Source organism: Gossypium hirsutum, chromosome A07 (assembly GCF_007990345.1).
Source record: "Gossypium hirsutum isolate 1008001.06 chromosome A07, Gossypium_hirsutum_v2.1, whole genome shotgun sequence".
NCBI lineage: Eukaryota > Viridiplantae > Streptophyta > Magnoliopsida > Malvales > Malvaceae > Gossypium > Gossypium hirsutum.
Window position 1 is genome coordinate 78,710,435 of NC_053430.1, and position 11,422 is coordinate 78,721,856.

An 11,422-nucleotide genomic window follows, 5' to 3' on the forward strand; every position below is an offset into this window, starting at 1 on the left:
GAAGAACCATTATTATCATATCCAACTTCATCATCCACATCGGTCTCAATTAACACCGGATGTATTTGTAAATGGGGACCCGGGTTAAGGTTCTTAGACATAGGTGGAGCATTAAGATCGATGTCAAACCTACTTACAAACAATTACTTATCTATAGATGCCCTTAGAACCTCTGTTAATGGAGTGAAATCTTCAACCGAGTCCACATCAGCTAACTCAACAAACAACTAAATCAGTTCAGTGTTGACACTCCCAGTCGGGCAATAAAGTGCGACCATTGTTTCCATGTCTTCATCGTCTTTAAGTTCCATCTCGGTAAATTTGATGGGATTTGACGAAACTGGGAATTTGTAGAATAGTTTCAACATCATTCTCCAACAACGTCTAGCAATTTTTGCACTAATCCTTTCTTTCATAGCATCAACTCTAATCCTTTCTTTCATATCGTCAACTAACACATTTCTATTAAATCCCATTGTTATTTATTAACGAGATTTAAAATACAACCAACTGTTGTTCCTAAAATTACTCCATCGAAATAAACATATACGGAGATTTGATTGTCTATATTCAGTACAAAATCTATAAAAATAATTAAAAATAATTAAATTTCTCAATAATTATTTAAAAACAAGATTCTATTGTAAAAAATATAATAAAATAAAATTAATTACTGTACAAACCATACAAATCTTTCTTCTTCTTTTTTTCTTCTTCTTTGTTTTCTCCTCTTCTACAAACATTTTTTTTCCTTTCTTCTTATCCGTTTAGCTGCTACAACACTTCAAGAAAACACATAAACTTGAGATATATATAGGGGATCGATGTTGCCTGACATTCCCCTTCCAACACTAACCTATATGCTACCCGTACTTTACCCAGTATATGTGTGATATACCAGTGTCGTCATATAGGGTGGCACCACCAATAAAATATTATTTTTTATAATTTATTATGACCTAATGATGGGAAAAAAAATAGATGGTGTTGTGACCTTGTCACACCACTCCTAATTAATGTTATAATGTACCATTTTCATAAATAATTTGGTGACGTGCCATTTCAATTATTAAATTATTTTTTTGTATTATTAAGGTAAAAAAATCTAAAATATAAAATCTCCGATTTAAATATCTTAACTCTTCACAACAATTTATTTATTTTTAAAATAATCCCAATTTTTTTTAAAATTTCAAAAATATTTTCACTCACTTTACACGAACAAGAACTTTTTTTATAAAGCAAGCTTTATACTGTGTTGTCCAACAATGCTAAAGCATGCCCAAAGCAGTTAAGCGAAGCGGTCCGTTGACTTCGGCTGACGCTACTCAAAACTCTCAAGCGCCGACGCACGTTCTCAAATTTGAACGATCCAACGGCCTCCTTTATCCCTCGCCCACATCTAAATCTAAAAGCCTCTTCAGATCCACGAAATCTTCATACTCGCTGCCACACCAAATCCCAGCTCTATTTCCTCGCTTTTCAGCTTAAGGACTTGGAAAACAACGAGCTCTGCAGTCATTTCGTAAACCATAAATACTTATATAGATTTTGTTTTGAGATAAATAGTTGATTAGATCGTAGTGTTGTTGAACGACGGAGATTGATTGATCGGGAAAGGAATTGGATGATGGATGTAGAAAGATCTTCGCTATGCAATTGCGTGGTGAATTTTTTACTGGAAGAAAATTACTTGTTAACGGCATTTGAATTACTCCACGAGCTTCTCGACGATGGCCGTGATGCTCAAGCGATTCGTCTCAAGGAGTTCTTCTCTGATCCTTCTCATTTTCCTCCCGATCAAATCTCCCGTTACAACTCTCTTCGAGGTACAATGTTTTTTCTTTTTAATTTTTTTTTAAAAATTTAATTAATCATTGGAATTTTCCTTATATAAACTTTTTAGAAAGTTCAAGTTAGTAATACAAGTAATTACCAAGTGGAAGCTGAATTTGTTAGAAGCAAGTTAGTTTGTTGTCTTCGCAGTTGATAGAGAGTAAAGAATTAAGGATGGTTCCTCGCTCAGCTTAATTCTACCGTAATGTGGTTGTTAGTGAAGGCATTTTTACGATCTTGCTAGAAAATATATATCATTCTATGTGGAAGATGGAATGCTTATGCTGAAGATATAGCTAGTGAACCTTATTGATGGTTTCAATTTAGCCTTAGCATCGACTATGTGAACCTTATTGATGGTTTCAGCTAACCTTTATTTCTTGAACTGCAGTTTTAGATCCTCAGAGTTTGCTAGAAGAGAAAGAAGCAATTGAAGAAAAACTAGCGCTTTGTGAATATGAACTACGTTTAGCTCAAGAAGACATTGTGAAACTCAAGACTGAGTTACAAAGAAAAGAAGATCTCACTCAGGATAAATCGAGTGGTAACATTTCTTATTCATCAATATTTGTATTGATGCACTTAGAATCCATCTGGTTTATGCTTTTGTTACATGCCTTTTGCTTTCTATTTATTTTATTACCTTTTTCTTTCTTATTTATATTTATCTAAAAAAGACAAAGGCAAATGGCAAAAACATAAATCCAACAGTCTATTTTTTATTTTGTGTGTGTGTGTGTGTGTGTATTTTTAGAGAAAATTTTAGTCTCTTTGAGTATTACATGTTCAGCATGCTTTTTGTTTATGGCTGTAAGAATCATTAGAGGAAACAAAATGCTCAAGAGTGGCTACCTAAATAAAATATAGGTGCACTGTTGGTACATTCATTAAAGGTAAACAATAAGGGAATTATTCTTTTTGGCTCCGTTTGCATTACATGAGGTTGGCCACCTTGCATGACTATGTCTATGCACAGAATGAAATATAGTTTTCTCCTAACGATGCTAGATATTCATGTCATTCTTTGCAAATAAAAATCCCAATTTCTGCAGCAGTACCTTTTCGAAGGCAACTATTTTGCATTTTCTGGCGGGCTTTGTAGGATTTCCAGCAGTAAATTGGGCATTTTAGGGGATTGTTTTATTTGTGCATGCTTTTATCCTGTGATGTCAAGGCATGCGCCTAGGCGCTAAGGCGCAGTGCAAATGGCCATTACCGCCTCAGCCACCTCAAGGCAAGGTGACATCATCAGGCGAGTGCCTGGTGTGCTTTTTGGGCGCCATTGTTGCAAAGCCAGGCGCGAAAAATGTGCTTCACTAATGAGTCATTCCATTCTCCTGTTTATTTTTTTTTTATTTTGACTTTTAAAAGAAAAATATAATAAATATCATAAATGACTTTTTTAATTAATTATTAACCAATTTTATTTTATAAAAACCTAGTTAACTTTTTCAAGAAAGATGAAGGAAATTTAGAGCTAGTTTCTGATAATGATATTTAATTTCATTCTTATGGTGTTTTATTTTACAATACATTTAAGTAAATTATTAATCTTAAACAATTAAACCATTGAACAATGTTTTGAATTTATAAATTGAACTATATTAAAATTTATCTTTCTTTTACTAATTAATTAATACTTATTAATTATATGTACTAGTTACATATCTTTTTATACACATTATATATATTCATTTATATGTTTGCGCCTTGGTTTACTTGGGCGAGCGCTTTTTTTGCTCCTTCTGCCTCGGGCTATATAGAGTTCCTAGTGTCTCGAGTGCACCTAGCACCCTTGACAACATTGCTTTTATTATTAGATGTCACCATGCATCTGGCATGTCTAAATTCCTTTTATGTTGTATGCATATGTAGAACCAAGTGTAAGCAATCATGTAAATCATGCACCGGAAATACATCGGCAAAAGCGAGATGCTCCCTTTTCTGATTTAGGCCCATTGAAAGCTAACGAGCGTAAAGATCTAAATTGTGCAGTAAAGGAATATTTGCTAGTTGCTGGATATCGACTAACTGCAATGACATTTTATGAAGAGGTATGCGAAAAGTTGGTAGCATTTTCTAAATTGTTGCTGCTTGTTAATTTTGTAAATCTGCACCAACTAGCTGCGGAAGATCTAAACATCTTTTGTGATTGGTTTGGCTGCAAGGGCTAGCTTCCCTGCAAATCTCAATAATCTGAAATTTGTGGAATTTTTGAATTATCATTTGTAACCTGCTAAGAAGTACAAACTAATTGTCTCATAACGTCTTAAATGTAGACTTTCTGAACATGAAGGGTGTTTAAAAAACAGAAAACACAGCCTGGGGTTGATCCGGTTTTTTTATTCAAATTTAGAGCCTAAGTAATTTTCTTTTTCTAGGGATGTTCCGACATCTTTTCAAATGGTGAAATCAGCACAAAGAGAGAGAAGCTATAATGGTTTATAGAGTTCTCAGAACCAATTTTTCATCTTTTATTTGTTCTAAATCTTAATTTTTTCTCTTACACAAGTATGTTTTTAGGCTCCTGAAGGATATGAAGAAAGAGTCTAATCTGGTGAATGTGCGTCTTTTATGACTAGTTCTTAAAACTTGTCATAGCTGATTTATCTTATATAATTTTAGGTTACAGATCAAAACCTAGATGTTTGGGAAAAGTCACCAGCATCTGTACCTGATGCGTTACGCCATTATTATTACCAGTACCTGTCTTCAACTTCAGAAGCTGCTGAGGTAAGCGAGATGTTTATACTATTCATATTGAATAATAACATATTTCATCTCTATACTCTATATCTATTGTCCTTTATTATTGTTGACTTTGCTTCATGGGAAGCACTGTTTCAGTCGCATGCTTGTGTTTGTATATCTTTCAAATCCCTGAATGCAATAAAATCAACTTGAACTCTCAGTTGTGATATTCACTAAGAAAGCACTTCAAACTTATTATACGTTATTATCATTTGGAATTGTTTCATTGTGGAAATATCTATGCCTGTAGATATCAATTAGAGAAAAGAACAGATTCTTGATCCAATATCTTTCTCTACGAGCACCTTTTTTTTAGTTACATTTTGATGTTTTTGACATTGTTTGTTATAGATGTTTCTTACCTATGTTGTAGATGCATGTTGCTTGACTTAATGTATCTTTGGCATTTGAAGTGTTCAGTTATGATTATAAAGGATCAATGTTTCAACAATATTTGTTCTTACACTTCATGTAGAGTTTTCTACTTGCTGTGAATTTCTTGTCATTGAAGACAGTAATGCTCTTCTGTTGCAGGAGAAAATTTCTATGATTCGAGAAAATGACTCGCTAAAAGAGGCAAATGAGAGTTTAAATCATGAGAAATTGTGCTTGATGAAAAACAAAGAATTGGCTGAAGGTCAAATAAATGCATTAACAAAATCCTTGGAAGCCACTCAGAAGGATCTAAAGGACAAGGAAAATCTGGTAGTTCTCTCTAATATAATTGCTTTTAAGCGGGTCTTGATAATGCTAAAATGGTGATTACTACATTGATTTCATATGTTTTTCAGACACAAGATCTGAAGCAAGCCTTGGAAAACCAAAGGAAGGAACTGAATGATTGTAGAGCTGAAATCACATCTCTGAAAATGCACATTGAAGGATCTAGTTCTTTACAAAATCCAGTGGCTGCTAATCTTGACTCTACTCAGTCCCAGGCTATAGAAAGTTACAAGGAAGAAATAAAGTCTTTGCAGATGGAAATTGAAAGATTAAGGGCTGAAAAAACAAATATTTCGGATTTAGTTGATTCCAGCTGTGGTGACAAAGAGTCAATACAGACTGAAGAGAAAGTCGTGGAGATGGATGAAAATAGAACTCAAATATCTCATCATATTGAACCAGCAGAAGTTGTAGACAGCAACACGCTGGTAATGCCAGTTCAAACATTCGACAACAGCACTCCCAAGCCTGAAGAAAATTTGCCAGAGTCAATTATGAATCCTTCTAACAGTACTGATGGTTTCCCAGATGGTAGAAACCTATCTCAACAAGAAGAGAAACCACCATCAGAAGATAGCAGGTTGCATTTAAATTCTGAAAACCTTGGCAGTGAACCTGTTCCTGAGAATATGGTAAGTTTTTATGATATTATATCCTTATCCTCAAGGGTGGTAGTAGGGGCTTCTCTTCTCTGGATTTTGTGGGGAGATTGAGTGCATAGAGTCTCTAATGCAAGATATGATATTTTTCATGTCTCACCGTCCAGATTCACCACCCTTGCAGTTGTCTCCGTGTCTGCTCTATTTTTATCTTTCCTGTTGAAGACATTCAAGTAAACCTATCATGTCTGGTGATGAGTTTTCTTTTGTAAATTTAACAGGGTTTGGCGACTATTCAAATTCTTGCAGATGCCTTGCCTAAGATTGTACCATATGTTTTGATCAATCATCGGGAGGTCACTTTCTGACTACATTACCTTTTATTAGAACATCTATCAGTCTATCTTATTTATTTTATTTATCTGTAGGAGCTTCTTCCGCTGATAATGTGTGCCATCGAGAGGCATCCAGATAGCAGCACTCGAGATTCATTGACACACACACTCTTCAATTTGATTAAACGTCCAGATGAGCAGCAAAGGCGAATTATAATGGATGTATGTTACTGTTCAAAGAATCAGGTTTTAGTATCCAATAGCTACAAGTTTTGCTAAGTCTTTTCAACTTCATTTAAGGCATGTGTTAACCTTGCTAAAAATGTGGGGGAGATGAGAACAGAAACAGAATTGCTTCCCCAGTGCTGGGAACAAGTGAGTTTCTGTACTGCTTATTTCTTGTTTTTTCAGTTATATTTGTTGTAGCGTGATATCACTCTTTTCTTTTTGGTTTTCTAAATGCAGATAAATCATACATATGAGGAGCGTAGATTGCTGGTTGCTCAATCATGTGGAGAGCTTGCTGAATTTGTCCGACCTGAGATTCGTGATTCTCTTATTCTATCTATTGTGCAACAACTAATAGAAGATCCTGCAACGGTTGTTCGAGAAGCTGCTGCACACAACCTGGCCTTGTTGCTCCCACTCTTTCCGCTTATGGATAAATATTTCAAGGTCAGCTTCACTAAATATGCTTCAAGGCAATCATGGAGAAGAAATTCTGACTTGACAGAATTGGCTACAGTGTAAGCTCTAGAACAGGTTGATGACCCATGGTCTAGGGAATGGAGCCTTTTGCCCTTAGCATAATATCATATCATGACTTGAAAGAAATAGAGTATGGTAGTATATATTTATTTGTATATATATATCTATACTATATATTAAGCCCTTAATTGAGTTGGTATCATGAGTCAACTAGGCACCAACTCAGTTGAGTAATGACTAAAATATCATTGGTTTACAAAGTAAATTATATCATTTTGAAGGTGTTTTTGTCTTTTTGTATCTTTTATATTAAAAAACTAGAAAAATACACACATAATTCTGTTTTTCTCCCGCATCATGGGTGTACTATAATCTAGTATAGATAAAGATTCTTTAATGTCTTATTTGTTCCTCAATAGGTTGAGGAGTTGATGTTCCAATTGGCCTGTGATCCATCTGGAGTGGTGGTTGAAACAACACTAAAAGAACTACTTCCTGCAATAATAAATTGGGGAAACAAGTTAGACCATATTTTGAGAGTTCTACTCTCTCATATCTTAGGCTCTGCTCAGGTAGCATTTTGTCCTTTCAATTCTTGCTTACCAGCCAATACTACCACATTTCCAGTTTGCAATACTTATACATTTTAATATCATTCCACCTATATTTTCAGCGTTGCCCACCTCTTTCTGGTGTTGAAGGGTCTGCGGAGTCCCACCTTCGTGTTTTAGGTGAACAAGAGCGTTGGAATCTTGATGTTTCATTAAGAATGCTGGCTAAATTGCTTCCTTTTATTCATCAGAAAGCAATTGAGACTTGCCCATTTTCCTCTGTTTCGGACTCAAATCGGACATTGTTGTCCAGCTCCATACTTGAACTGTATGCAGGGTAAATTTTTGCTCTCTTTGTTGTTTTTTCCAGGCTTGCATTTCCTTTTATATCTGACATTTGGATCAGCATATGAGATATTTGATGGCATAGTTATGAGCAGATTTTGATTTTCATAAATTTTAATATCCTACTAGGGGACATGTTGAATGGCCTGCATTTGAATGGGTGCATGTCGATTGCTTTTCTGGTTTGCTACAGCTGGTCTGCTTGTTACCCCAGAAAGAAGATAACTTAAGAATCCGAATGACAAAGGTAGTTTGCTCAGTATGCATTTTTAATGGCATCTTCTGCTTTGCATTGCTTGTTCTATTGAAAATAATGCGTTGTTCTTGTTTCTAATCTATATCACTTTATTGCAGTTTTTGTTGGCTGTTTCTGAATGTTTTGGGGATTCTTATTTGATACACATAATGCTGCCTGTATTCTTGATAGCAATTGGGGATGATGCAGATCTGACGTTTTTCCCTCCAAACATTCATTCAAGAATCAAAGGTATTGGATTCATAGAATCTTGTTGACCTTTAATCATTGCATATTCCATAACTGTTTCTTGGTTGCAGGTTTGAGACCAAGAACAGCTGTGGCAGAGAGACTTGCTATTCTAGGGGTCCTACCACTTCTCTTGGCGGGTGTTCTAGGATCTCCTGGTAAGCGTCAACAATTAGCTGACTACTTGAGAAAGCTGCTACTGGAAGGTGCCACGAAGGAGAGTCGGTCTACAACACACAACATGGATATTGTTAATGCTGTCCGCTTCCTTTGGTTTGTAATTGAAAGAACCTTTGTCCTAATTATTTTCTATTTATTGCTGAACATTTCACAAATAATATTCTTCAATAATACAGCACATTCGAAGAACATCATGGCATGATATTCAATATCTTGTGGGAAATGGTTGTAAGCTCCAATATAGAAATGAAGATCAGTGCTGCCAATATACTCAAAGTCATTGTATGTTTCTCTTTCCTTAAAAACAAATAGATCCCGCTACATCTGATAATAAGAGATATTGACCTTGTTCATTTAACAGGTGCCGTATATTGATGCAAAAGTGGCGTCTACACATGTTCTCCCTGCCCTGATTACTCTTGGCTCTGACCAAAACCTGAATGTGAAGTATGCAAGCATAGATGCATTTGGAGCTGTGGCACAACATTTTAAAAATGATATGGTACAGGGTTTTTGTTCTGATTCATGCTGGTGCAGTTCCTATGAATTGTTCTTTCTAACTTATTATGTTGCAGATTGTTGATAAAATACGTGTTCAAATGGATGCTTTTCTTGAAGATGGATCCCTTGAAGCAACTATTGCTGTGGTCCGTTCATTAGTGGTAGCTGTTCCACATACAACGGAGAGACTTAGGGATTATATCCTTTTGACTTTCATGTGCAAATCAATTTTTTAGAATTTCTGTCATTGAGTTTGTGTATTTTATTTTAGCCATTGTGGTGGTTGCCACTGTCCATTTATTGCGAGAACCCATTGTTTCCTTAACGTGATCTACATCTTTTGTCCAAGATTTTCCAACTGACAAACACACCTGTTTCTTCAACGGATGTGATGCGTCGTCGGCAGAGAGCTAATGCATTTTGTGAAGCTATTCGTGCTCTGGATGCTACAGGTTTGCTTGTCTTATTTGCTGGGGACAATATTTCTCCCATTCTCTGTTCTCCGTTATTGTCATCACTAAAAATAGAAGGGTGAGGGGAGAGTGAAAGTCCACTAAAACCAAGGGGACAAGATGCACTGCCCTGGGGGCAGCGGGTTCAAATGCCTCTCTTGGTTTTATTTCTGGTCTCATCATAAGTTAATGGTTTCCCAGAGATACTGATAAATCTCAGTTTAAAACCATGAACATCATGCATGTTGGTAGGATGTCAGAAAGGAGTAATAATGATTACTGCAATTAATTTATCATTTATTTCCAGGTTCCCTTAAATGTTTCTTCTTATAAAATAATCATATTATGTTTGTTGTAAGAATACGTTTTTCAAAATTTTCCTTCGAACACCTTGTTGGAGGCTTTTTCCTCCCGGATTCATTTCCATGCTGGACACAGATCAAACCTTCTCATAGTGATGCCTTCTCATAGTGATGCTCTCTGGTCATGCATTAATTCGTGTGTGCCTGGATTGAACTTTTCTCAGTACAGTATCCAGCAACAAGAAGGAAACATAAAATATTGCTGCTTTTAATTTGTAATAGTTTATTCTGTTTCCTCTCAGATGGTTCATCTGTGTACATAGATATTTGCATTTAAAAATAAGGTTTCTTTTGATGTAATGTTGGTGCTTATCCTTCTTTTCTTGTTTTTTTTTCTTTTTTCTTTTTTCTTTTTTGGGTAGCAGATCTTTCTGCAAATAGCATCCGTGATTTCCTCCTCCCCACCATACAGAACTTATTAAAAGACCCCGATGCACTAGATCCGGCACACAAAGAAGCCCTTGAAATAATATTGAAAGAACGGTCAGGTGGGACTTTTGAGGCTTTAAGTAAGGTGATGGGAGCGCACCTCGGGATTGCGTCGTCAGTGACTAGCTTTTTTGGTGAAGGTGGGCTGCTAGGCAAGAAAGAAATTACGGAATCACCAACTGAACCAGTTGAAGCTCTGCAATCTGCAGCATCACCAGCAGCGGCAGAGGATACCAGATTCATGCGAATCATGAGGGTCACTGACATGCTTAGAGGCAAAGGAAAGAACCCAGAAGAAACTCACCAGAACCAGTGAAATCAAGTGAGACTGTTGTTTCCTAATACCCTATATGGAATGAATATATCTAATTTTTCATGTTCATATGCGAATACGAGAATGCTATGTTAGTAAATGCTGATAATTCTTTTTCCTTGTAATCATTGCTTAAAGCAGTCACAATCGCAGAGGATTATTGTTTTCAAAAGTTTGTTTGTAGCTATTGCTATCTCAAAATTGCTGTATTCTTAGGATGATTATGTGGCTTGCATTACAATTACGAACTACATTCCCTAGGGACTGAAACTAAGCTTTCCTTGCAATTAAAGGACTTCTTATATTATGTAAATGTATAATCCATGATCTAGTTTTTTGGTCTCATAATTATTCTCCTGGGGCCAAATATCCTATCCGCTCTTTTTTCTTCGTTTCAATTATATCCCATCAACTTTTTATGGTTTTGGATGTTATAATTTGCAGCGAATTTGGAGTGAATCCAATGTTGAATTCGGTCTCCGTATCATCTACAAAAAATTATGCTTGTGAAAATGAAACCAAAAAAACTTGGGGTTCAATGTTCAATTCTTCACCAAATACTTGGTTTAATGGTATTTTTGGCCTTCAAATATTTTTAAAAAAAAATCAATTAAGCCCTTTCGAACTTTTTGCACCCAATCAAGCCCCAAACTAATAAAACTGATCAAATAAGTCTTTTGACTAACGTTCACTGTTATAGCGCTAACATGGCAGTTAACGGTGTTGTCACGTCAGCAAAAATAATTTTTTTTAAAAAATAAAAAATTAAAGGGATGTTGGAATGAATTTGGACATATAGTTGTTCTGGTCATTTGTTTCAAAGCTTGTTTTTTTTAAAAGAATATTAAAAAAT

General features: G+C 35.5%; 1 protein-coding gene across 2 annotated transcripts; it reads left to right on the forward strand.

Annotated features, from left to right (window-relative positions):
- Positions 1-1,468: 1,468 nt before the first annotated feature.
- LOC107955280 (RAB11-binding protein RELCH) lies at positions 1,469-10,882 on the forward strand. 2 transcript variants are annotated; one of them, XM_041116915.1, is made up of 20 exons: positions 1,469-1,829; positions 2,228-2,380; positions 3,712-3,890; positions 4,462-4,569; positions 5,122-5,292; positions 5,379-5,942; positions 6,191-6,265; positions 6,338-6,466; positions 6,545-6,619; positions 6,710-6,919; positions 7,372-7,524; positions 7,626-7,840; positions 7,978-8,095; positions 8,203-8,335; positions 8,404-8,605; positions 8,689-8,794; positions 8,874-9,014; positions 9,088-9,211; positions 9,349-9,465; positions 10,190-10,882. In XM_041116915.1, the coding sequence occupies exons 1-20, from the start codon at positions 1,628-1,630 to the stop codon at positions 10,570-10,572; spliced, it is 3,558 nt and encodes a 1,185-aa protein (XP_040972849.1). In that variant the 5' UTR covers positions 1,469-1,627; the 3' UTR covers positions 10,573-10,882. The 2 variants fall into 2 exon arrangements, with proteins under 2 accessions (XP_040972849.1, XP_040972850.1); XM_041116916.1 differs by having other exon boundaries at positions 1,480-1,829; positions 10,193-10,882.
- The last annotated feature ends 540 nt before the right edge of the window (positions 10,883-11,422 follow it).

Excerpts from the sequence above, each read along its gene's own strand:
- LOC107955280 (XM_041116915.1), top strand. The coding sequence starts at position 1,628 with ATGATGGATGTAGAAAGATCTTCGCTATGCAATTGCGTGGTGAATTTT. Across the intron at positions 1,830-2,227 it reads CCGTTACAACTCTCTTCGAG|TTTTAGATCCTCAGAGTTTG; the intron begins GTACAATGTTTT and ends CTTGAACTGCAG. Across the intron at positions 8,336-8,403 it reads CATTCATTCAAGAATCAAAG|GTTTGAGACCAAGAACAGCT; the intron begins GTATTGGATTCA and ends TCTTGGTTGCAG.